At 41.4% G+C, this 27,564-nt stretch overlaps 1 protein-coding gene across 1 annotated transcript in view; it reads right to left on the reverse strand.

Annotated features, from left to right (window-relative positions):
• The window catches only part of SDC1 (syndecan 1), a 39,877-nt gene extending 13,273 nt beyond the window's left edge, over positions 1 to 26,604 (reverse strand). The window contains exon 1 of the mRNA XM_060787191.2: positions 26,292 to 26,604. Within this exon, the coding sequence (XP_060643174.2) occupies positions 26,292 to 26,360 (69 nt within the window). The 5' untranslated portion in view covers positions 26,361 to 26,604. The remainder of the gene's footprint in view (positions 1 to 26,291) is intronic.
• Positions 26,605 to 27,564: the final 960 nt, after the last annotated feature.

The following is a 27,564-nucleotide window of genomic DNA, read 5'->3' on the forward strand; positions in this document are numbered from 1 at the left end:
AGGAAGTGCTTGTGTACCTACCCCCTTCCTCTTGCTCAGTTTAAGAAAGGGGAGAAGTGTATCCTCTGTGGAGTCTCTTGGAGCATTTTATTTCCATCTCCACTTCAAGTTAGATGCATAGGAAATGAAGCAGACAACATATGCTCCCTTCCCTGCAGGTTCCCTGGGATATCTAAAGCAACAATATGATGGGCATTAAGCAAAGTTACTAATAAATGTTCAGTAGCATTTACAGCAAAGTAAGGAGTCCTGAATATTTTACAGGCCTAGAACAAACTGCTACATCCTAAGTATCCTGGGCGAGCTATTAAGGCAAGATCTAAGATGCTGGCAAATCCCAGGTGTTTAGCCTTAATTCACTAGTATGGGTACATCTTAAGACATGAGCACTCTCAAGATGAAGGATGGTCCCTGCAGTTAGTTCAGGGGCAGCTCTAATGCAACAAAGCAAAATCATCCATTACAGGCAGCATCATAGGGGTGTGCAGATAAAGAAAAAAAAACAGTGTTTGAGATATCTAAATCCTAAGTGATAGTCTTACTTATAACAAACCCATTAAATCAATTTCTGAATAGTAAAAAGCATGTGCCTACTCCAGCAGGGATTAGCAGTTGCATTTAGTGCTAGATGTTCATGTTAGTTGGGCGTACATGGAAATGTGGGTACAGATTAATTCAACAAAGTCTTGGATCAGCAAGATAACCACTGCTATATTATCAACAATATCTTTTGCAGAGTTCAAGAATAGTCCTGTTTGAACTGATACAACAAATCTACTTATTTTGTGTTCTGGTTTATATATAGAGCCTCTACCACTACAACAGGCTTTCAAATGCAGTGTTTCCTGTAAGAAAAGCAATAATAAACAGGGAAGGAATATCATGCTTCTCTTAAAGTATGAAATAGACAAACTTTCCAAATGTATGAGGCTCACGTGTTCCAAGAATCGACTCAGGATTTTAGCTGTTCCTAAGCTATTGGATTTGTCATACAATATCTCTTTAGCCCTGTCAGTCATTACCACTCTGAACAGACCTAGTCTTGTCTAACTTCGGAAGCTTAGAAGAAACATGTCTGATTAGTCCTTGGATGGGAGACTATTAGTATATTGCAGGGAACTCCAAGTAGCGCTCCAACAAGAAGTCTGCTTGGAGAATTATTAGCAGTCAGAGCTTATAATACTTAGACTAGGTGAACTGATCACCTGATTCAATTATTAAGGCAGTTTTCTGCGCTCCTTATTTTCCCCCACTTTTTCACATTCTAAAGAACCAAAAAAAAAAAGAGAGAAATAAAAGTATGTATACGTTTTCTATATGAAACTGAATTACTTTAAGAAATTTGCCAATTCTCAACAGAGTTCTTTATGACACTGCATACTATAAGCCTTACTCACCTACAACTAAACCCCATGGATCACTATTTAGGTTAGGTATAAACCACTAGGATATATTTCCAAATGTGGTTTTACACAGACTGTCTAAACCAGGGATTGAGAAAACTTTTACTGCTGCCAATTTTTTGTGACTCCAACACCGAGCTAAAGGGCCCCCCATTTGGGAACCATCATTTAAGGAGCAGTGGTCCAGACAAAATCTAACTCTTCCCCTTAGCTGCACTGTTTAGTGAGTCACTCTTACCCAGAGCAAATTATTAGGAGGCTGAATATATGAATACCAGACTGAGATACCTGGACTAGACCAGTTCAAATTAGCTGTGAAGAATGCATCACATTGTAGAGTGGAACAAGGCCATCTTTCAAACCTGTAAGAGCTCACACATTGCAAAGTAGCTAGACTAAACTTTTCCACAATATCTATTTTTTTGTCGAGTTATATAACTTTTTTAAAAATAAAACCAGAGAATCCATTAGCCATGTTATTATTCATCACCAGTCTGATGGCACTGTACCGCCTGCATTCTCCTCGGCAACTGTCTGGTTTCCACTGGATTTTTGTTTTCCATTTGCCTGACCAACATTTTCAATTTTCATAACTACTCATGAAATGCTTTAAAATTCATCAAATACATTGCATTAAATAAAGATCTGGTTTCAGTATTCCAGAAACTGGAAGATAAGTAGTGAGATTATACTTGCCATTGATACGTTTTCTACATGAATTCTTTATTACCAATTATTTACTGACTGAAAAATGCATTTTCAATTAAACCACTATCATAAGACAAATCACATATTCAGCAACATCCCTCAAGCCCACAGATTCTCATTGGCTATTAGATTACCCTTGTAAAACATGGCTAGTTCAACAGTATTATCTTGTTTGGTCCCCAATACTGGAAACTGAATCTTAACATTACAATAGTTACAAGACTGTGTTGTTTTCAGACAATGTCATGTCCACTTTTAACAATTTGGATCCAGTCTGACAATTACTTCAGTGTTCCTTGCATTAAATAGCTCAAAATAGGATCAGTTAGTTCTAGATTTGTATTTTTGAAACCTATTTAAAAATTGGTCATAATTTCCAGAATTTTTTATTTTTTTATTTTTGTGTGAAAGCTGTTTTATTATATGAGCTTAGGCATTGGGCATGTACTTCATGAATAGATTTGGCCCTGTCATTTTTGGAACATACAAGTTTACTGTTTGAGAGTTTGCATCTCCCACGTACATTATTTTGTAAAATAGATAGATAAATCTCAATGCAATATTCTCCAAACACCTAAATGCTGGAGAAAAAAAAGTGTGTTCCAATCAGAGCAGTTCATGATGCTCACTATGCTAAGGGAGCGTTTTATGGCCATATAGCCCGAAAAAACCCACAAGAACTGAGTGATTCCGGCCATGAAAGCCTTCGACAATACATTGAACATCTCTACGGGGAGAAACTGTTCCAAGATACACGGAAATTGGAGAAACTAAGGACCAGGAAAGCACATCTACTGTGCTCCCTGACTTTCCTTCTACGCTGCAGAGACACAGATACCATCCCACAATTTCTCGCAGCCAAAAGGACTTTCAAAACACCACAGGCTCACCGGATCTATGACCGCCTGGAACGCAACCTCTTAAGAGAGAGAATCCACACCATCCGCAAAGAACTCGCAAACACAGACAAGGAACTGCTGCATCTGCATATCAATATCAGCCAGAAGATGAATTCCCAGGACTGGGACAAAATAGACAGTCTCACTTACAGGAAAATGGAGAAGAATATGGTTGTCCACACCAACAGACAAAAACAAAAATTCCACAAACGACAAAAGCAACAGCCGAAACCAGAACTGGATACATCACGGACCATCATCAACCTGACAGACAGACAACTCTCTGAAGACCAAGTATCCATACTAGCGAAAGGAGGAAACTTTGCTGTAACCTCCACCAGGATCCCAGTAGAAAACATCATTGCCAATGTCGAATCAGCAATTTACCGCCTACCAGAGGAAGAAGCAGAAGAAGTACGAGCGGAAGCAGCAAGGATCCTGAAAAAGGCAAAACTCCCCTCCAGTAACATTACTAGGAAGGAAAGAGAAGCCATTCGAGACCTAAATTCAGATCCTGATATCCTCATTCTGCCAGCAGACAAGGGGAATGCCACAGTCATCATGCATACAGAGCAATACAAGGAGAAGATCAGAAAACTCCTGGACCCTACCATATACAGAAAACTTAAGCAAGACCCAACTTCTAAAATAACCAGAAAAACCAACACTCTAATTAAAAACTCCTCCATCAACTTCGACATACGACAGCAGCTATGCAAATCGGAAGCCCTTCCACCCAGGCTTTATGGACTCCCCAAAATCCACAAGGACTCCACCCCACTCAGACCAATCGTGAGTGCCATTGGGTCCCCCACATATGACTTAGCCAAATTTCTTGCTGCACAGTTACAAAGCCACATTGGGCTCACAACACACTACATCAAGGACTCAGCCCACTTCATTGAAAAAATCAGCAATCTCCAGCTAAATACAAACGACAAACTGATCAGCTTCGATGTGGTGTCTCTATTTACCATGGTCCCAGTTGCAGACACCATGGCACTCATCAACCAGAGGTTCCCAGAAGACATCACGGCGCTGTTTCACCATTGCCTCACCACCAGCTATTTTCAGTGGGACAATGAATTCTACGAACAGAAAGATGGAGTAGCTATGGGGAGCCCTCTCAGCCCAGTCATAGCTAACTTCTACATGGAACACTTTGAAAAACAAGCTCTTGAAACAGCAACCAAAAAGCCCACTATATGGTTCAGATATGTGGATGACACTTTCACCATTTGGAGCCATGGAGAAGAAGAACTCAACAGGTTCCTGGAACATCTTAACAGCATCCACCCTAACATCCAGTTCACTATGGAAAAAGAAAAGGAAGGAAGACTGCCTTTTCTAGATGTCCTAGTCATCCGCAAACCAGATCAACAATTGGGTCACACCGTCTACAGAAAACCCACACACACAGATAGATATCTACATAAAAACTCCAACCATCACCCAAGTCAAAAAAGAAGCACCATCAAAGCCTTGGCAGACCGTGCAAAAAGAATCTGTGAACCCCACCTCCTCCAAGATGAACTGAACCACCTCAACTGGGCTCTACAGGCCAATGGATACTCCACCTCAGACATCAGAAGAGCTGTAAGACCAAGAACAAGCCACAAGAGTAAAGATGAAGATCCACCCAGAGGAAAAGTGTTCCTGCCATATATCAAGGGAACCACTGACCGCATAGGGAAGCTGATGAGGAAACACAACATACAAACTATCTACAAACCCACCAAGAAAATTCAACAAATGCTACGTTCAGCAAAGGACAAGAGGGATCCTCTCACCTCTGCAGGAGTCTACCGTGTACCATGCAGCTGTGGACAAGTCTACATAGGGACCACCAAACGCAGCGCCCAAACAAGAATCCAGGAACACGAAAGGCACTGCAGACTACTCCAACCAGAGAAATCAGCCATAGCAGAGCACCTGATGAACCAACCTGGACACAGCATTTTATTTGAGAACACAAAAATGCTGGACCACTCTCACAACCACCATGTCAGGCTACACAGAGAAGCCATTGAAATCCACAAACATGTGGACAATTTCAACAGAAAGGAAGAAACCATGAAAATGAACAAAATTTGGCTACCAGTTTTAAAAAATTCTAAAATTAAAACAACAGAGAGAAAAACAGGCAGGGACATCTAATCACCTTTCATTAAGAGTTTGCTCCAGGCACAGTCAGCCCATTGTATGCTAATCAAGGTGGTCAATTGAAAAGATTCACACCTAGCCCATCTTACAAAAGCCTTTTGTCTCACCCTGGTCTTTCCACAGATATATAAACCCTCTTTTTTCCCAGCTCCAGACCTCACCCTCTGAGGATGCCTGCCATAGATGCAGGCGAAACGTCAGGAGAAATGCCTCTAGAACATGGCCATATAGCCCGAAAAAACCCACAAGAACTGAGTGATTCCGGCCATGAAAGCCTTCGACAATACATGGAGCGTTTTATGTTGTTGAACTGAATGGATTCCCCCAGGCAGAAAGCAGCCTGGCTTTGAAGCTGCAAGGCCATTCAATGCTAATCAAGGTTGCCAATTGCAACATTCACACTTGCCTTAAACAGACAAAAGTTCTTTCTCCCACTTTGGACATTCCACAGATATACAAACCCCACTTACTTAGTTTCCAACAAACTTCACAACCTCTGAGGATGCCTGCCAGAGATGTAGGTAAAACGTCAGGAGAGAATGCTTCTGGAACATGGCCATACAGCTCTGAAAACTCACATCAACCCAGTGAATTAAGATTATATTTCACTGTGTGAAACCATGTTACCAATTTGTTTTCTCCTTCCTTCCAGTTAATTTTGGTTGTTTCTTTTAGCCCCCCTCCCCCCCAACCATAGTGGATAAATACTAGCTTTGTGTTTTAGTGCCCCCCCCCCCAACAAAAACCCCAGGTAGTTTATGTTTTGCACATCCACAAATCACTGTAGTAATTTTATAAGATAAAGACTGCATATCTTCTTGAAAATACTCAATGTCTTCATCACTGATACAATTTCACAATATAGAAAAGCAGTAGAAAATCTTTGGCAGCATGCATTCCCCCAAAACAAACAGTCAAATCCATCTGGCTATATTGAATCAGCTTGTTCAGAAGTTCATCAAGAGAATAACATTTGGCACTGTTTTAACAGTTTCAGTAAAATGTCAGAGAAGGATGTCACTAAGGCAAAAACTACATTGTGCCCTCTTTTTGTGTTTCCAAGATTAATCTATTTGACTATTTGAGAACACCCACTTAAATAACTCATCAATGTGGCAATGAGTCAAGTCACATCTCTAACACTAGCAAAGCTTGTTGGCACTCTGTTGCCATAACATACTCTTTGATTATAAAGGCAGGCGTTCTAGTTCTCTGCAATTTTAAAAACTTGAGTATGTTTCATTGATTTCCCCCCTCTTTTTGTGCTTGAACTTTGTATGTAGTTTTGAACCAAAACCTATTAAACAAGACAGGCCTACACAACCTGCAACCCTCTGGGTGACTGGACTTCAGCCCCCAGAATTCCTGCCCAAACATCTTTTGTAGGTTGTGCAGGTCTGCACTAGACTGATTTCATTTTCTGGTCTTTCTGTTGCAATGCTCCTCAAAAATAAGACTTCATAGCTATAAAATTCTCCGTATTGCTTGGTTCAAAGGCTTTGGAGTACAATGTATACATAATATTTGCACTTGTTTCCAAGAACTGGTAACAGTCCTGGGTCAAAGTTGGCACAAAGTTTGAGATCAAGATTTTACACTAAGCAATATTTCTTGAAAATGTGATTTCAATGGCAACCTTCTGCAGAAGCTCCTGTGAACAAGGGCCCTTCCACACAGCCCTATATCCCAGAATATCAAGGCAGAAAATCCCACATTATCTGAATGTGGACTCAAAGCAGTTCAAAGCAGATATTCTCGGATATACGGCTGTGTGAAAGGGCAGAACTGTTTGCCCAACAAATAGGAACTTTCTTTGGATGTATTTCACAGGGTCCCTGAGTGTTTACTTAGCAGAGCAGAAGCAAGAAAAGGAGTTGAGAGTTGATGTTTGCAGACCATTTCTGTAATTTGGCAGAAGCAGACAGTTCCTATTTGCAAGCTTTACTTTACGAGAAAGAAAGAAATCTCTATAATCTAACAGCAGCACAAAAAAAGCAAAAAACAACCTATTTGCCAACCTATCATTTAACTTGGCAATAGCAGGAGTCAAAGCCTCCATCTCTGATTCACCACTCCATATGTGTGGCTCAACACATAGAACTGTGTGCTATCTGTATATTTCGGAGGTGTGAATGGCAGGATATTTTTAGTTACTTTGCACTTTAAACCTTATGCTAAGGTAAATGTAACATTACCCTATATTCCAATGGATAGCTAACTTGCAGCTTATAAACATTATTGGCTTTTTAAAATGTTGTTTTGCTTTTGCTCATTGTTTGCAGATTTTCTCTATAAGGTTTGGACTGACCTCATATGCCACCTGAATCTGTCTATAATTCTGTTTTTGCCTGTTCTTTTCCTCTAGGCATGACTATAAAAACTGAAACCACTGAGTTTTTGCCAGAGGTATAGGGCAGACTGAGACTACTGATGCTCAGTGCAAAGCCTAAAATTCATTATACTCGCTACTAAACTAATACAAGTACAGCCTGCCAAAATACATCTTCAAATTAACTGAGACTGATTCAGTTTGTTTCAACATTCAAATTACCCAATTGAAAGAAGTCACTAGGGCTTTTCTACAATATAATACAATGTCATCCCAAGGTTCACTTTATTCTGATTCACTGTACAATTGGATGTATTATGACACTAGTCTTGTGCTCTACTGCTTTTCAACTACAACAATGAATGCTTCCTCTCCTTCAGTGATAAAAATGCATTTAAATCACAATTTCCCTAATTTTTGATTTTTTTATGTGTGTGTGTCAGGAATGACTTGAGAAACTGCAAGTTGTTTCTGGTGTGAAAGAATTGGCCTTCTGCAAGGTCACTGCCCAGGGGACACCCGGATGTTTGATGTTTTAACACCCTTGTGGGAGGCTTCTCCCATGTCCCCACATGGGGAGCTGGAACTGATAGAGGGAGCTCAATCTGCTTTCCCCAGATTCAAACCACTGACCTATTGGTCAGCAGTCCTGCCGGCACAAGGGTTTAACCCACCTCACCATTGGAGGCTTTTGATTAATTTTTGATTAGGTTTCCTGACATTACCAAATGTACCATTAATATGAGCAGGATCTATGAGAATTAGAATGATGTAATGGTTTGAGTAGTGGATGAGGAATCTGAGACACCAGGACTTAGATCTCACTGGGTCACCTTGAGTAAGTCACATTCTCTCAGACTTAGTGGAAGTCAATGGCAAGCCTCATCTGAAGAAATGATGTCAAAAATGCATGAGTATCACCATAAGTTCAAGATCCCTGAAACATCACTACAGCTTCTGGACTCAAACATCAGCAGACATATTGCCTGAAATATGCCATGCACTTTTGAGAACCACCATGAACCTCCTTAGGAAAAGATGAAGCATACTGAAGCTCTTTCAGTGGCTTGTATCAAATCTAACTCTAGGAAATATGTAACACTTCTCAGTGAGATAGGCTTAGAAAAACAGGAAGTGTATATCTTTTCATTTAATGTTCTTATTTAAATGCACGATTATGCCATTACAGGTTGATTATTCCAAAATAATTCAAAATCATCTACCTGGATGACTGAGGTAATGACACCTTTGCTTTCTGATGGCTCAGTTTGCACAAACTTTGTTTCATTCACAGCTATTTAACATTCAAAACTATTCAAAATATTGTGTATACAATGACATTCAGGCGATGTGTATAATAAGGTATATATGAAACCATAAATACATTTTGTGTTTATAGACTTGGATCTTGTCTTGCATATATACAGATGTTAAAGTCTGAAAAAGAATTAAAACCCTTCAGGCGCCAAGCATTTTGGAGAATGGATACTCAACCTTTACTAGAACTGTAATAGAATGGGGAATGTACTGGTGTCCAGATGTTACAGGATTGCAACTCCCATTATTTCACACCATTAACTAGGGCTGTTTGGGGCTCCAGACTATCGGCATCTGGAGGGGGGACGGGACACATCCATCACAAAATATATTGGAATGAATGCATGTTCATTGGACTTAAGCTTTCAGATCAGAAATACCCCTGAAAAGATGTAAAGTCAAAGCAAAGCCTTGGGTGTCTGGATGACTCAATTAACATTATGTTGTCTGGACAACATGGAAAAAGTATATACTATTACTATATATGTATGACATTGGATAAATCTCTGCTAGACCCGTCTCTCATGGTCAAAACATTTTAGCATATGTCTGATCAGACAGCAAGTTGTCCTTGAGAGAGAAACACAAGGTATATTCTCCTTGCTGACTCACTGCTTGCTACCTCTTGCTTTTAGGCACAACAAGGCAAGCCTCAACACTCAATACTGAGATACCTGTTTTATAGACAGTGGCTCCCACCAGGGAGACATATTATGTTGTTCAGACAACACCTACCTCTCATGGTCAAGGTTTTACCATGACTTTAAGTCTTTCCAGACATATTTCCGTTCTGAAGGCTTAAGTCCACTGCTCAGCCTGTTAGAACAAACAGGCAGCTTTACCTGCAGAATCAAAGTTTCCCCATCCTTGGCATACAGAAATTAAAGCCTGTCCCGGCTAAGTTTTCCATTCATGAAAATGAGGGTAGTGCATTTTTAAAAAAGGCTGTTTTGTGAGTACATTCAAGATTGTTCTGAGCAATTCCTTAAAGCCACAGTTTGGGGGTACAACACTGAAGACTATGCTCTGATAAGGTAAAGGTTTTCCCCTGACATTAAGTCCCATCGTGTCTGACTCTGAGGGTTGGTGCTCACCTCCATTTCTAAGCCAAGGAGTCGGCATTGTCCAGACACCTCCAAGGTCATATGGCCAGCATGACTGCACGGAGCGCCATTCCGCTCCCAATGGAGTGGTACGTATTGATCTACTCACATTTGCATGTTTTCGAACTGCTAGGTTGGCAGAAGCTAGAGCTAACAGCGGGAGCTCACGCCGCTCCCCAGATTCAAACCTGTGACCTTTTGATTAGCAAGTTTAGCAGCTCAGCGGTTTAACCCACTGCGCCACCAGGGGCTCCTTTAAAAAGAGGAGTATCATAAAAAGCAGTCTGTTTCATGTTTTGTTTGACAACTCAATGGATTCTTCTGGGCATAAGCTATAAGGACAAGAAACATTATGATTGCTGCGGCCCATTCCCTGGAGTTATGGGCAGCTGAGATCACAAGTGCAAATGAATAAATAAACAGTCACATCTTTGGAAACAGCAAGCCAAGTAGGGATGTGCTAAGAAGCTGCAAACAAGGGCTTCTCTGATGATGTCATCTGTAGAGTTCACTTCACGATTGTATGAAAGCACTCCACTCTCCAGGACTTGTATAACCACCTTTGAAATAATTTTTACAGTTTAGTTTGGTCCAAAAAGGACTTGTCATTGTACCAGCTGCTCATCTGAAGCAGTCTAAAGAGAAGAGGGGTAGGAATCACATGGCTCTCCTGATGTGGATGAACTACAGCTCTCACCATCGGCCCTGATGGCTGTAGCTAGTGGAAACTGTATTCCAACTATATCTGAGGACCACATGAATCCCATCTCTGCTGAATAAACTAGGAGGGATATTGCTTGGGAATGTAAGGATGATTTGATTATATATCACATCAATCATAATATAAGCATTTATCAAGTGCAAAGAGCCATGGTGGTGCAATGGGTTGAACCCTTGTGTCAGGTGAACTGCTGACCCGTGAGATGGGGTGAGCTCCTGTATGTCAGCTCCAGCTCATGCGGGAACATGAGAGAAGCCTCCCACAGGATGGTAATACATCCGGGCATCCCCTGGGCAACGTCTCTGCAGACAGCCAATTTTCTCACACCAGAAGCGACTTAGAGTTTCTCAAGTTGCTTCTGACACAATAAAAAGGAATGACGAAAAGGCCTACATGGTCTCATGTATTGATAACATTTATATTTAGCCCCAACATATAGGAGAAAAGAAACAGTATTTCCATTTTTTTTCTAAACCAGACACCTGGATGCAGTTCTTACTCTGCACAAATGATAAGGAGGATGGCTACTTACAAGCCTGTCTTACAAGTAAAGCCAGTCAGCTGTACAACCAGAGCTATACACTGATCATCCAAGTAATCTTTTATCTCACATAATGCACTCCACTTTGTATGCAGGCCAAGCCTCAGACTACTAATGTCCTCAAAAACAAAGTTTTGCAGGTGTTTGAGTCAGGTGACGGAAGCAGACAGAGCCAATATTTTTCCTCAGCAGACAACAGGTCTCCCACATCCCATATTGGACAAGACCTTCCTCCTTCCTGATGTTTGTCAGCTTCAAGTATTTAATTCTTAAAATGTTTAAGTCTGTTACCTCCTCCCCATCTTGCACTTGACACACAAGTCCCACAGTGCCAAGACTAAACCAACTCAGTGGCTCTTAAGAAATGGATTAGTAATCATCATACAATTATCCTCACTGACCTGAAGACACAAGCAGATGGTGAACACAAACCCAATTATAGTAATAGAATGACAAAACAGGAATTGGAGCTCAGTTTGGCAATCGTACTACGTGAATGCTTAACATGCTTTTGTTTGCATTATTTAAGGAATTTCTTTCATGATCCTTCAATGTATGCCATTATTAATACTACATTACAGAGGACATGGCAAAAGTATGAGAGTTGATGGAGCCAAAGGCTTGGGAGGTAGCAGTTACTCATAATGTCCATGGCGCATTTCCATTTTGTATCAAGCTTTCTTCCGCTTTCAGGAAATATAATACAATGCCAATTATCTATGAAACTGGGACCCAGAATTTCACCAACCCATATCCAACAAAGTAATTTCCTTGGGAATTTTCTACACCCTAATATAGTGGTTCTCAACCTGGGGTCCTCAGATGTTTTTGGCCTACAACTCCCAGAAATCCCAGCCAGTTTACCAACTGTTAGGATTTCTGGGAGTTGAAGGCCAAAACATCTGGGGAACCACAGGTTGAGAACCACTGGTCTAATATGGTTCTGCCAGAAAGTCACCATAGAGCTGCCTTGGATGATCTAGCAAATCCCAGAGAGGATTTGCTAGGTCCTCCAGCAGACTTCCAGCAGAAGCTGCTCATTTCAATCCAGTTTGCTATTTCAACAGGAAGTTCAGGAACAGATTTCTCTTGGACACTGAGGTTGTACTGTACATGGGCATTCTTTCTTCTAATCCTTTCCCAGACAGGAGACACCAACATCCCTGTGTGTTACACTGAACTGAGGATTAGCTTTCAGCTTTGCAAGGTATGCTAAACTGTGAAGGTTACCTACTGATGCTGCTTATCTGAGAACTTCAATGACAGCAGCTTGCCACTGAATAATTGAATGATTGTTTCACCTTGGCATAAACACTATATGGACAGATCTTTTCAGTGACAATTTCCAAATACTACCCTCAAGATTTACAAAGAAGCCTGTCAGGCAACCAATTTCACAAAGAAGCATCAACAAGCAAGATGTGTCATCAGGATTATGACAAAAACAACCCTGAATGCCATGGTCTGATTATGGATACTTCAGTGATTTATGAAAGGCTACCTGAGTGAAGCTCTTCTCAAAATCTCCACCATTAAAGCTGAGCGAGCCTTTCCAGATGTAGCATGCACAACTTTGGTTTTTCCCCTCTAAGAAGGCCACCTGGCATCACCCCAGGTGTTTTGTTTTGTTTTATTGGCACCACATGAAAACTTTTTTTGCCCAGGAATTTCCTATCTATTGCTTCTTAAACTGAATTCCTACATTTGAATTGCATTTCCTCTGCTACACTTCTATGTCTGAATTGTTATGCAAGTGTATATACAAAGTGCAGTGCAATGAGCCCTTGGAATCCACTCGAGCTTGTTTCCACTCTCCCCATCACACTCATGGAAATCTAAACCCATGAATGCTTGTCTCACTGTATTCAACATACAATTGTGTCCCTTATGTAAAATGCCAAAATCAAGGTTTGCTTTTGGTAAGTTTTTTAAGAAGGAATATTTCCAAGCTGTGAATGGTAGAACCTGTGGATGTAGCTTCCATGGACATGTAGACCTAACACATGAGGTTAAAGTTTTGTATACATAAACTGGTCAAAGTGCTGAAGATTTTCTTAAATAATATACTAGTTTGTGCCAGAGGATTAGCTATTTGGCCACCATTTGCTTATTCCCACACAATCCTCACAACATTTCCATGAGAATGACTGAGGGCAAATCATAGCGGATCATCAAATACAAAATATAGTTCATCAGAGACCAGAACCTGGATCTCTCAAACCAGTGGTTCTCAACCTATGGGTCCCCAGATTTTTTGGCCTTCAACTCCAAGAAATCCTAACAGCTGCTAAACTGGCTGGGATTTCTGGGAATTGTAGGCCAAAACACCTGGGGACCTACAGTTGAGAACCACTGTCTCAAACGAAGTCCCAACACTCTCTACACACTCTTACCCAAGACTGGCTCAGTACTTGCAAAGGGTTGGGGCAAAGAAAAGAAGAGGAGAGTGATGCCACCTCATCAGATTAAAGACCTTGGGCTTGGATTCAACTTTCCTGACATGCTCAATTGATGTGCATGGGAGTTTTGTAAAAGAGCATTGACACACTACATACAGCCCAGAATAAGTCTGATCTTGCTAACTGTACAAGATTTCTGTGAAGATTTACTCCATATGTCTACAGTCATTTCACAAGTCAAACAGTCCGATAGCTAGAATTAGGATCTTCCACATGATTTTTTTTAAGAACAGCTTTTGAGTTCCCTTGCCCTAATTGGGATTGTTACGAGTGTGACAACTGAACTGTCCAAAATTCACACCGAACTTGCAAAATCAGCATTTACTAGAATTGGTTCAAACAGGACAACAATGGATTCATTCGTGATGCCAGAACTTAGACTAGTTATTAGCACTGTTTCCTGAACATACAAATAACTGCCACAATTTAATAAATCCATATTGTATGCAAGCAGGTCACATTTCATCTTGGCAGATTTTTTGACCCAATTATCTTTAATACATGTCAGTATGCTTCACTGGGCATAAATCAGCTTCAATTCATGAGATGTACATTCAATTCCTGTTGAGGCGGTCTAGCCTTAGTTACTGAATTCAATGGAATTAGGGAAACCTGCGCAACATTAGCAGCAAGAGTTAGAAGTTCCTAGCAAGTGGTATGTTATACAATTTCATCCAGCAACATGAAAATGCATGAAACAGAATCTTTGCCCGCATCCCTCAAAAGTGTTTTATGGTGTTTTTGGATTGCAGCAGTTCATGGGACATAAATAATGGGGTATTTTTAGGGTGTGCAAGGGACATGGGTCAGGGAGATATGAGCCCAGGTCAGAACTGGCAAAGGACACAGACCAAAAGTCCTGCGGGACAACCTGCCTGGCCTCCTTTTTCTTTGTATGTTTGGCCTGAGGGGGAAAAACCAGCCAGAAAACACTCAGGGAATACAAGGTGCCTAAAGGTTTTACGAGCAAAAACATTCAGCAGCCTGCAAATAATTTGCCACTCTCTGCAAGAGGATATGTTTAAAGTGCTAATTATGCAGTGCAAATAGTGCCACAAGTTGCTGGCGCCATTAATGAATTCACAGAATAACTTGGGGAACACCACCTGGAATACATATCCTTTCAGAGTTTAGACACTTTAGCACTGCCAAGTTCCCAGTACTTATCATTCAGTAACACTGCAACACCCCTTTTCACCTAAGGATTGTATTCCACTTGGCATGGAGGCATAGAAACTTGCTCTTTTTGGAATCTGACTTGATACTGATTTGTCACACTAGCCTCAGTGGCCAGGAAGGTCGATAGAGTCTAAAATCATGTGTGTATAGCACTCTTTTCTCAGAATGAAGCTTCTTTTTTAATCACTGGCTAGGCAATGTCAATAGCTGGTTACCAGGTCTAGTTAGTTTGTGGATCCGTCTGTTATCCATCTGTGAAGTTATTACAAATCATAAAAATTGCCTCATTATGTTGAATTCAAGGAATTTTCCACATCGTTCACCAATACTTTTATAGACTCCACTATTACATTAAATGACTTTGATAGGAATCTTTCACTGATACATGGTCTCTGCAGGTGCATCATGTAAATGTTGCATTTCCTGATAGAAGGAGCAAATGGCAGGCATATCTATGGCAGGCATCCTCCGAGGTTGTGAGGTCTGTTGGAAACTAGGTAAGTGAGGTTAATATATCTATGGAATGTCCAGAGTGGGAGAAAGAACTCTTGCCTGTTGGAGATAAGTGTGAATGTTGTGACTGGCCACCTTGATTAGCATTTAATGGCCTTGCGGCTTCAAGGCTTGGCTGCTTCCTGTCTGGAGGAATCCTTTGTTGGGAGGTGTAATTGGCTCTGATTGTTTCATGTCTGGAATTCCTGTGTTGCACTTTATTTGCTGTCCAGATTTTAGCCAGATTTTGTTCATTTTCATGATTTCCTCCTTTCTGTTGAAATTGTCCATATGCCTGTGGTTTTCAGTATCTTCTCTGTGTAGTCTGACATGGTGGTTGTTAAAGTAGTCCAGCATTTCTGTGTTCTCAAATAATATGCTGTGTTCAGGTTGATTCATCCAGTTGTGGATGAAACGTCAGGAGAGAATGCTTCTGGAACATGGCCACACAGCCTGGAAAACGCACAGCAACCAAGCGTATATCTTTGTTTGCCTCCCTCTGTAGGAAGAGTTACTCTATTGTTCTATCATCAACAGTTCCCACTGTGAACAATCAAAGTTGAAGAGGGAAGAGAATGGCGACACCACACCAGCACTCCAAGGTTTCATTTTCATGCATGATTTAATCCAATTTGGTTCAATAACTGGAGGTGGCTCTGGTTTACTTTGTGGGTTAACAGTTCTTGCTGTGAAAATATAATCCCAGCCAAACAGTTGAACCATCACTATCATTACTTGTTCAAGAAATAAGAAGCCTAGATGCTCACACAATCACAATTAGTTCGTCACGCCTTGTATTCAAAATTCTATTTGAGACTGTTCTCCATTGCTTCCTACATTTAGAAATCATGTACCATAAAAATAAAAGGACACTGGAAATAAAAGGAAATCAACAGGACACTGTGAAATCATGTTTAACAGGAGTTATTTCTACCTCCCAATGTTATATCATGTGTTGACATTTTCTACATTCTGATGTTCTCGGTCCTGAGATTAGAGTTTGGCTGTCCTCATGCTTTTGAGGTAGGATATAATTTCAAACTACTTCTCCATACAGAACCTATACTTGGCTTTGATTGTGGATCATTCTCTTCAGTTCTTTTCTTCATGCAAAGCTACCCACAGTATATTATTTTTGTCTTTGTTTGCTCTTCTGCAACTTTGTTCACAGGATAATTGTAAGAACTGGCTAATATCAGTTTTAAATCAGGCATGTATTTGAGAAGTCACCCTGAGAGCTTCCTTATCATTCATTTACCTCCAGAATCCAGTTACTGAGTTGATATGGGAGAACTTTCTCTTTTCAAGTAATTTTTCCATTGCCAGGCTTGATGGACTCAATACAGGCAGTGCAAGGATCCATTAGTAACATATCCCCAAGAGGCAGGCAGGTGTTTGCACTATATGTGGGCATTATCATTTGCACCATATGAGGGCATTATTCTACTTTTGGGTAGAACCACAAATCCAAGATGCACATAGTAAGAAATGCATGAACAGGTCTCCACATTTACAAATCCCAAATGACAGGTGCAGGATTGCAGCAATATCCTTATGCAGTAGCAAATACATTATGTACACGTCTCTTCTCATTTTATCACTTCCTATCAAGTGTGCTGAAAGCTACTGGATCAAGTTAGCTAGATAAGCACAAAATATGCTTAGCTATCAAGTCTAAACAAGCCTTAGAAGAACAAGAATGGCCTGCTAGTTGAGGTTTAGATCATCCAACACCACCTTAGGCTTATGTTATGCTAAACTACATTGGTTGAGTTCTCCCAACGCCTAATGTTCCCAACTGTGGGTGTTTTGCAGCCTGGAGCAAGGCACTGAATTATGGTTATGGCTGGAAACTGGTATATCATTTGCTATGCTCACCAATGCATGTGACTTTAAAGAATATTTTATAGAATTGTAAGAGCTGGAAGATACGCTCGAGGTCATCAGGTCTAACCCATAGACAGTGCAAGGATCCATTATTAACAAATCCCCAAGAGGTAGTAATCCAAACCCTATTTTAAAATCCCCAATGCAAGTAAATTCCCTTGAAGGGAATTGGTTCTATTCCACTGTCATTATATGCAAATATTTAAGAGTATATGACTTTCCTATAAGAAGCCTCAATTTCTTTTTTTTCAAGAACTATTTACCAATTCTAAATAGCTTCGAGTAAACCTCCAAGAAAATAGAAAATTCTTGACATCAGGAAGCTGATTAATAACTCTGCCTAATGGAGTTTCTTCCCACATGTAACTTTGCCCACTAACAAGTGCTGCCATTAACATTTGTTACTACGTGCAACAGGTCAAAGTTGAGGTTGTTTAGTCTACACTAAAGACTAATAAACTAACTAAAAATAGCACAGCACTGTTACTATGCCTCCATCCCTCCCTGGTTTACAGAACCTTTGCCCTATTGGACATTTTGGATTTGGCCTAGGACCTTTCCAGACAGGCCCTTTATCCCAGGATCTGATCCCTGGTTTTCTGTTTATCCCAGATTATCTGCCAGTGAGGACTCATATAAAACCTGGGATCAAATCCTGGGATATAGGGCATGTTTGAAAGGGTCTCTAGAAATCCTGGCCAACATGGTCAATAATGTTTGGGGGTTTTTTTCTTCGTGTCATGAGCAACTTGAGAAACTATAAATTGCTTCTGGTGTGAGAGAATTGGCCATTTGCAAGGACGTTGCCCACGGGACACTCCGATGTTTGATATTTTACCATCCTATAGGAAGCTTCTCTCATGTCACTGGATGGAGAGCTGAAGCTGATAGAGGGAGCTCAACCCGCTCTCCCAGGATTCGAACCTCTGACCTATTGGTCTTCAATCCTGACAGTACAAGGGTTTAACCCACTGTGCCACCAGGGGCACTGGTCAATGGTTAAGAACAATGTGGTGTAGGTATTGGAAATGGCTGAGTTTTGTTGAACCCACTAATTTCCACTTAATTTCCCATTTTGTGTGTTTAATCATTCAAAAGTCCCCTTCCTCACTAGCTCATATGTTATATTGCCCTGACCTTTCAAGTATTTTGTGCAGTAAAGAGGTACTGCCAATTTCATACTGGAAAAGCAAAATGAAATGTGCTTGTCCATAACTCTAGACTTATACTTGCTTGTTGCTTCTTTCTCATGTTACACATAAATGAATCAGCACTGTAGCATTTTGCAAAAGATTACATCTGTGGGTATGAGTGGGACCACCAATCCAATAGCTGACTCCCTTTAATTTAGGGAAACTCTGTGGAGTAATGAAGTCACTGAAAATATGCAGGATTTGGGTTCTGATGTTTACTGCAGCTGCTTCACTGAGAACTTAAGAGATCATATCTTTTTCTTACAACCAGTTTTCTAGCCTAAGGAAACTGAGGAGGTGAGCTGAAAACATCTTGGCAACTTCTTTTTTTAAAAAAAGAAAAAAACACATCCACTTGTTAAGAAGTGAAAGTTTGGTGCTCAGAAATATCAGCCATTTCCTCTTCATGCTGTTGAATACTACTCTTTCCTTTGCACTTAAGAGATACAACTCTTTTTCTCAATAAAAAGCGCCTCTTTTTGGTTTGCAATAAAGCAAAGGTTGCAAATTTGCTGAGTGTGTGTAAAACTGTAAGACTTATTGGTTGTTGTTATACCTTGATTTAAACACATTTAAACACTGGCAGTAGTTTAAGAAGAAGCACAACTGTGTTTTATTTTATGTTCATGAGAGACAAAGTATAACTACATCTTTAATTTCCCAAGGGTTACAGATGGAGCCTGACTTTGTCAATGGTTAATTAGGTCCTGGCTAACTGATTTTTCTTTGGGTGGGTATATAGTCATCTGGGGAGTGTGAAAGACTTCAGCTAATTGAAATTTGAGGGCATTATAGAGGATAAAGTGATGCCATGCAGGATATTTTTCACATCTCGGGAACAGATTGTCATACAGATTTTTTTACTACATTTTGGAATTTTATAGTTGGCTTTCAATGCACACCAATGGCTATACAAATCCAACCAGCATGACACTTCCAGAATTAAAACAAATACACTTACTACAATTTTGGAGGAGTCAAATCAGTTTTAGAAATCTTTTCCAGTTCTTCTCTGTGGTTCCTGACCTTTGGGTCTCTAGGTGTTTTTGACTTCAGCTCCATAGCTTCCCTATCTAGCAAAATGGGCTTATGACACCAAGTGAGCTTTGGATGTTGGTTTCATCTTTCATTTGTAATGAAGGAACTCTCAAATCTCTTGACAGATCTGTTTTCTCTGGGATCAAACAGTGTCAGATAAGAAATCTCAGGCCAGCAGTAAACTATCCCAACTTGTAGAACTGCTTATCTCAAATGTTTGTTAAAACCCTGTTTTACAACAAAATGGAAAACCATGTTGAAATGGGACCAGACTGTTGAAAAAGTTTCACAAGCATTTACCTTTTCTTTGTACTATCACCAAAGCGAAGACTGCCCACATCTGAAATCTAACCCACAGCAATATAGCATCTGCAGACTCTAATTCAGTGGTTCCCAGACATTTTTGACCAGGGACCACTTGCCCAGGGAACCTTTTTTTCAGCAGGCACAACTCTCCAATGTTAGTACCAAATGGGTTGCAAATCAGTTTATGGTCAACTTTAGATTCAGTTTGGTTATTTGGGGTGCTGATTCAGAAAACTGCATTGGAGAGATCACATCAGCTCTAGTTTCTGATACAGAACATACGCCATCCAGTAGTCACTATCTGCTCACCCACATAAAATCATATTTAATAATGTAGAGATGATGTGGTAGTAGTAATCTTTCATTAATCAGCCTCTCCCCTCCTGACACCCCCCCTTACCTCGGCACTATTACAGGGTTTTGCAAGACCAGTCGCTCTCGCCACCATGTAGTTTTGAGGCAATGGTGTAGTAATGGTGAGGCTGTGGGCAGTATTTTCCTTTTTGCGGACTACTGGTGGTCCATGGACCACAGGTTGGGAACTACTGCTCCAATTTAAATGGTGTCACTCAAGAACTCACTTCCCAATAAGTATAAGAATTATTTAGGGTGATTTTAGTGGAGGAATGTCAAAATGCTAATATAGTCATCGTCCTACATTGGGAGACATAACTACAATCAACAAGTATCCTGCTGTTTTCCTACAGCTGGATGCAAAACAAGGCTTCTGTAAAACATGACACTGCACTGCATGCAACTGCTTGGACTAAAATATTTCAGTCTCACAATGACCAAATGTAGTGAGTTGCAATGGCACCATTGCAATTCACCAAAAAGTTGCCAGCCACAATTATTTCCCCAGGGAAGGTCATTCAGAGCCCACAATCTTATGTTGCAACATTTAGAGTATTTCTAAAAACCAGATATGGATGCAGCAGTTTGTCTATAAACAACATGCAAGGAAGAACCACCTCCCTCTCAACAAGTTAACCCAAGAAAGTTTGTTGCCAAATAGTTACAAAAATGCCAAGAGATTTCTACAACTTCTGCAGAACTCAGATCGATACACCTCCATGAGTACCTTGGAAAGAACATGATTTCCCTCCTCATGAGCAGCAGCATTATATCCAAGGAGGGTTCACATTTTTTAAAAAAAGTATTCACTGCTTTCTGAGAAAATGCTTACAGCCTAACTAGAGTTGAAACTCTGCATACGTATATATAAAAAAGTCGAACCTTGCTGCAAGCTTTCAATTATCCATTCTGCAAATGCTATGCAGTTACCAGAAATGAACTTGTTCTACGCACATCTGTATAATCTTTTAATTATGTTCAGCACAATTATGAGCTTACAGTCTTAAGTAAATGCTGTTGAACTTAATGGCCTTCTGGGCCAGTTTAAACAGGTTGAAATGCCTTGTCCAAAATGTTTGGACAACTATTTTGGATAACAAGGGAGGCAGGTTGGATTTTGGAAAACCTGTATATGTGCAAAATTTTAGAGATGAAACCCAAATCTAAACACAACATTCATTTATGTTTCCTATACACATTATACACATAAGCTGTATGATTTTGTGCATGAAAATTTGTGTATATAAATTATCAGAAAGCAAAAGTACCACTATTGCAGGCACCCACGTGGAGCCCCTGGTGGTTCAATGGGTTAAACCCTTGTGCTGGCAGGACTACTGACCAAAAGGTCAGACGTTCAAATCCTGGGAGTGGGAAGAGCTCCCATCTGTCAGCTCTAGCTTCCCATGTGGGGACATGAGAGAAGCCTCCCACAGGATGGTCAAACATCCAGACATCTCCTGGCCGATGTCCTTGCAGGCGGCCAATTCTCTCACATCAGAATCGACTTGCAGTTCCTCAAGTCACTCCTGACACTCAAAGAAAGAAAGAAAAGTCACCCGTGTGAACTATTTTGGAAGTACTGTATTTCGATTTCTCTACTCCTAATAAGGGATGCCCAAGCTATACACATATATATAGAAACTGCAATGATGTATGTCCCATGTGCCAATTAATTCTCAAATGAGAGACTGGAGAAATGCTCCAAGTCACCTGACATCTCTGCAAAGTGAGACATTTCACATGACTTAACACACATGAGCCAGCCATCACAAAATTCAGACTTTCAAACTGAAAAGTCTTTTAGATCATTTAGTCCAGTGGTTCTCAATATTCAGTCTTCCAGTCATGACCTTTCAGAATTCCTGACTGGACTGTTGGGCATCTCGAGGTTGATGTCCAACATTTCTGGGGATCAAAACTTATGAACCATTAATTCACTTCTACTCAATGTGGGATACAACTCCAGTGCCATTTATAGTACAATGTTTGCCCAAAAGGCATATTATACTTATCTCTACCAAGAACAAGTGACATTGTTGTTCACATTTCTAGCACACTGCCCTTTGTAAATCGAGAGCTTTGTGCTGTATTGGTAAATGCTTCAGCTCAAAAATGTGATTTTTTTCCTATAAATAAATCTGTAAAGTTTGAGATTCTGGGAGTGGCAGAAAGGTATGAGCAGGGAATTGTTGATTCTCTGGTGACACCTGCTGGCTGCAGTGCTCAAAGGGGGCGGGGGGGGGGGGAGACAATGGTAACATTTCAAGATAGTTTCACTTTAGGGTCTCCCTAAACCGGAAACAGTTTGAAGTCACATAACAACAGGTTGGAATAATCTTTGAAGTCACATAACAACAGGTTGGAATAATCTAGCAATTTACAAGCTAGATAATATGAGCTACAACTACAGCCCCTTCAGAACACAGATTTAAATTAAAATATTATCCGAAAACGTATCTCCAATTTCATTGTGGAGGTGAAAATATCCCATACAAGAAACACAAAAAAGTACTGACACAATCTATTCAAAAGCTTCATGACCTCATCACACTAGAGAATGAATCCACTTAAAATTCGGTTTCTGCCTTCTGCAGAATTCTGGAGTTTCTAGTTTGGGGAGGAGCCTTTAACAACCTCACTAAACTACAAACTCCAGAATTCAAAAATCTGGTTTCTGCAGGCAGCAGAAACCAGATTTAAAGTGAATTCATTCTCAAGTGCAGTGGTTCTCAGCCTGTGGGTCCCCAGGTGTTTTGGCCTACAACTCCCAGAAATCCCAGCCAGTTTACCAGCTGTTAGAATTTCTGGGAGTTGAAGGCCAAAACATATGGAGACCCATAGATTGAGAGCCAATTGAGACCCATAGATTGAAGAGTCAGACTTCCATTTCCAATTTATAAGCAGTGTGATTCTGAGCACTCTCCTTTGGAAGTGAATCTCACAGAAGCTTGCCTGAATACAACAGGAGTCCCTACCATGCCAAGCACTCAGCAACAGGTCTCATGAAGAGGGTGCCAGCGGGCTGCTTAAATACTGACAGATTCAGGTTACAAGCCTGGCAGCCAGAGGAAGAAAGAAACTAAGAGTCCCATTGTGAGGTGCCAGTGAAAAAACCTGCAGGCAGCTAACAAGCACCTCTGTCCTCTTTGTATGACATATGGTGAAACCAAGTTAATCATTATGTTTAATTGTCAGAAGACCAAGACAGTGTGCTTTTTACAATATATAATCAAGGCAGGAAGCTTTTAGCAGCTTGTACCTGAACTGTTTGACCAATTATGTATTCCTTGGAAAGGAAATAACAGAAAAATATACTACTTCTTAACACACAGGCAAGACCTGTTCTGCCTCTAAGCTTGGGTGTTGAGGAGCTCTGCTCTTTCAAACATTGAAAACCCTGCCCTTTACTTTTATTTATCTGGATTCTCCAAAAAGTGGCATAAATTTCCAAGTTTATACTCTGCTGTAAGGATCTGTGTAGCTGTTTACACCCTGGGAAGCTCCTTCTCTTTTGAGTTGTTGGTATGCTTGCCACAAGCGCAGGCAAAACGTCAGGAGAAAATGCTTTTAGAACATGGCCATATAGCCCGAAAAACCTACAACAACCCAGTGATTCCGGCCATAAAAGCCTTCAACAATCCTTCTCTTTTGCTTGAGAAGAGGGCATTATCTACTTCTCAGAGTGTAGCACATTTTCCAAAGTCAAAGTTTGTGTACCTGTATAGAAGAAAAGCCCATGCTAGTTCAACTCAGGAAGCTAGGAAAATGCACCTGTCATTTATCTGCCTTGGGTCAAGAAGTGGCATATGTCAAAGTGCTAGTAATCACTGCAATTTTCAATCAACAGCTCGTTGCCACCAAATGATATAGTACTACGTTCATTGTACCACTCACCGTGGAGTGAATAGCAAACTACCAGTGACCTACATCCAGAAGTCACTGGAAAGTCAGATTCCTTACACACATATTTACATCTGAGGAAGTAGGCTTTTGCAAAAGCTTATGCTGCCAACTGCATTGTCTCAGTTAAGTCTCTAAGGTGTGACAAAGCATGCCCTTTGCATGCTGGCATTTACACACATGTAAGATTTTTGGCACGCATCACTAGCGACATCTATAGCATGTTAACTACTACACAGCACTGCTTCCCACGCAAGGATTTTGTAAGGTGTGACATGGCACTCCCTACTTTGCTACTATCTTTCAGGCTGACTCTCCCCTGTCCTACAAAGAAGGGTCTGGATACGAATGGAGTTTTACTCACACACCCAAGTGTAAAAGCAATCAGTTGAGTCCCTCTTCTCTGAACTACCAGAAGCGTTTAGATTTCTTGGTCAGATTTTGGGAAATTTGCAAATATATCATGAAAAAAACTTTGGAGATGGGATCCCACTCAGCTATATAACTCAGAATATCAAGGCAGATAATCCACAATATCTGTTTTGAACTGTGTTATCTGAGGCCCCTTCCACACAGCTGAATAAAATCCCACATTTTCTGCTTTCAACTAGAATATATGGCAACATAGACACATATCCTGGGTTATATGGCTTGATATCCTGGGTTATATGGCTGTGCAGAAGGGGCCCAAGTCTACATATAAAATCATATATACCATACACACATAACTTGATAGTCATTTTACACATGTATTTGAATCAATGGGCCATTCCACACAACCCTATCTCTCAGAATATCAAGGCAGAAAATCCCACAATATCTGCTTTGAACTGGGTTATCTGAGTCCACACTCAGATAATGTGAGATTTTCTGCCTCAATATTTTGGGATATAGGGCTGTGTGGAAGGACCTAGTGTGAACATGTACACCTTGAGGCCCCTTTCACACAGCTGTATAAAATCCACATTGGACTGGATTACATGGCAATGTAGACTCAGGACCCTTCCACATAGCCCTCTATCCCAGAATGTCAAGGCAGAAAATCCCACAATAGGCTTTGAACTGAGAGCCCTTCCACACAGCCATATAACCCAGAATATCAAGGCAGAAAATCCCACAATATCTGCTTTGAACTGGGTTATCTGGATCCACAATGCCATAGTTCAAAGTAGATGTGAGATTTTATTCAGCTGTGTGGAAGGGGCCTTAGATAATCCATTTCAAAGCAGATATTGTGGTTTATCTGCTTTGATATTCTGGGTTGTATAACTGTGTGGAAGGCCCTCAAGTTGTACCATTGATACTGCACAGGTAAAGAAAACAGGATAGAGCCAGCCATGGCAAATGGGGCAAGGTACATCAACTCCTGGGGTTATGCTTTGGGCCAGTAACCTCGGGGTACATCTACACAGAAGAATCAAGGTGGTTTAAGTGCTATGGAATCCTGAGTGAGTGAGGCACCAACACTTTCTGGCCAAAGAAGGCTGAAGACCTCACTAGACAACCCCATTGAAGATTTCATGATTGTTTTTCTTTCGCTCTGTGCTTTCCCCTCTGTTGTCTGTAGACCTTTGGCCCCTTCTACACTGCCATATGAAATCCAGATTATATGCTTTGAACTGGAATATTTGGCAGTGTAGACTCATACAATCCAGCTGATAGCAGATAATATGGATTATCTGATAGTTTGGGTGACAGTAGAAGGGGTTGCAGATTCAGAAGACAGTTGTGTCTTAGGGCCCTTCCGCCCTGCCTGATATTCTGGGATATAGGGCTGTGTGGAAGGGGCCCCTCAAAGAAGTCATAGCCTTGAGGGAGCAGTCAAAATGGGGTCAAACTGCATTCACATTACAGTGTAGAAGCCAAGGAAGGGGAAGGAGGTAGCAAAGGAGGCCAGAGAGAGAAGGCAAGGAGAGGAGGGGGAAAGGGGGGCTGGGAAAACCCTTTGAGGCTGAGGAAGGGGGGAAATTCCAGTCAAGTTATGAGGCTCCCAGGTCTGGTTCGAATTAAGCCTTTGGGGGCAGCAGAAGCAGCAGCAACCGCCTGGATGGACACAATAGGCGCGGATGGAAGGAAGGCAAGAAAGAAAGCCACTTTTGGGGAGGGCGTTGAAACTCTCCCAGGAGGACCATGTGGGAAGGCTCAGCTGCAACCAGTTGAGCCAGAGCAGGCGGGAGGGCAAGGCGAGGGCTGCCTCGAAGCCTCCACGAGGGGAATGGCCACCCCCTCCTGGGCTGGGTGAAGGGAGGGAGGGAGAGAGAGATAGGTAAAGAGATGGAGGGAGGGACGGACTTACCGCCAGGACGGCCGCCGCCTGGAAGCAGAGCACCACCGCGCCCAGGATCCGCGCCCTCCAGAAGACCATCTTCCTCGTCGCCCGGGGAGAAAAGAAATCCAAGCCCCGATCTCCTTGGCTCGCGCCTCTTTTTTCCTTCCTTCCTTCCTTCCTTCTTTTCTTTCTTTCCTTCTCTTTTCCTTCCCTGAGACGAAGCCGCTCTCTTCTTCTTCTTCCTCCTCCTCTGCCGCGCTCTGGCTCTCCTCAGGAAGAAGGGAAAAAAGCCTTTCCTTCGCTCCCGTTCCCGCCCCGAAAGACCACCACGCCTCCTCCTCCTCCTCCCAGCCCATAAAGAGCCTTTCCTCCCTCTCTCTCTCTCTTTCTCCCTCTCTCTCTCCGTCCTCCTCCTTTCCAAGCCCTTCCCTTCCTGGGCCCGCCTCCTTTCCTCCCTTTTTTCCCCCTGCAAGCTTTCCAATTCCTCCGCCTCACCTCCAGCCTGAGGTGGCTTGCTTTCCTCCACCTCCAGACCTCAGAAGAGGGATAGTGTGATACCTAGGTCTGGAAGCTCCCAGCCTTACGCACATTCCGCAAAAGCGGTTGTGAATAAGGGAAGGGGAGAGCGGCACTGAGGAGGGCGGGAATATACTTCGGAGTTGCAGTTGGAGGAAGGATAGAAAGGAGGGGAGAGGGTTAGGGTGATGGGTTAGGGCAGGGGTCCTCAAACTTGTTAAACAGAAGACCAGGTCACAGTCCCTCAAACTATTGGAGGGCCGGATTATAGCTTGTTGTAGGTTTTTCCGGACTATATGGCCATGTTCTAGAGGCATTTTCTCCTGACGTTTTGCCTGCATCTATGGCAAGCATCCTCATTAAAATGAAGACCAAATTTAACAAATATAAACTTATTAGTATTTCAATTGGAAGTGTAGACCTGCTTTTGGCTGATGAGATAGGATTGTTGTTGTGTGCTTTCAAGTAGTTTCAGACTTAGGTTGACCTTGACTGAGGGCCAGGTAAATTACCTTGGAGGGCTGTATCCGGCCCCCGGGCCTTAGTTTGAGGACCCCTGGGTTAGTACTTTTAAAGAACTCTTACATTCCAATAGGATTTTGGCCTGCATCAATAGAACCATAGTGTCTAGAGCAGGGGTCCCCAAACTTTTTAAACAGAGGGCCAGGTCACAGCCCCTCAACTGTTGGAGGACCGGATTATAATTTGAAAAAACATGCACGAATTCCTATGCACACTGCACATATCTTATTTGTAGTGCAAAACAACACTTAAGACAATACAA

This window comes from Anolis sagrei, chromosome 1 (assembly GCF_037176765.1).
Source record: "Anolis sagrei isolate rAnoSag1 chromosome 1, rAnoSag1.mat, whole genome shotgun sequence".
In the NCBI taxonomy this organism is placed as follows: Eukaryota; Metazoa; Chordata; class Lepidosauria; order Squamata; family Dactyloidae; genus Anolis; species Anolis sagrei.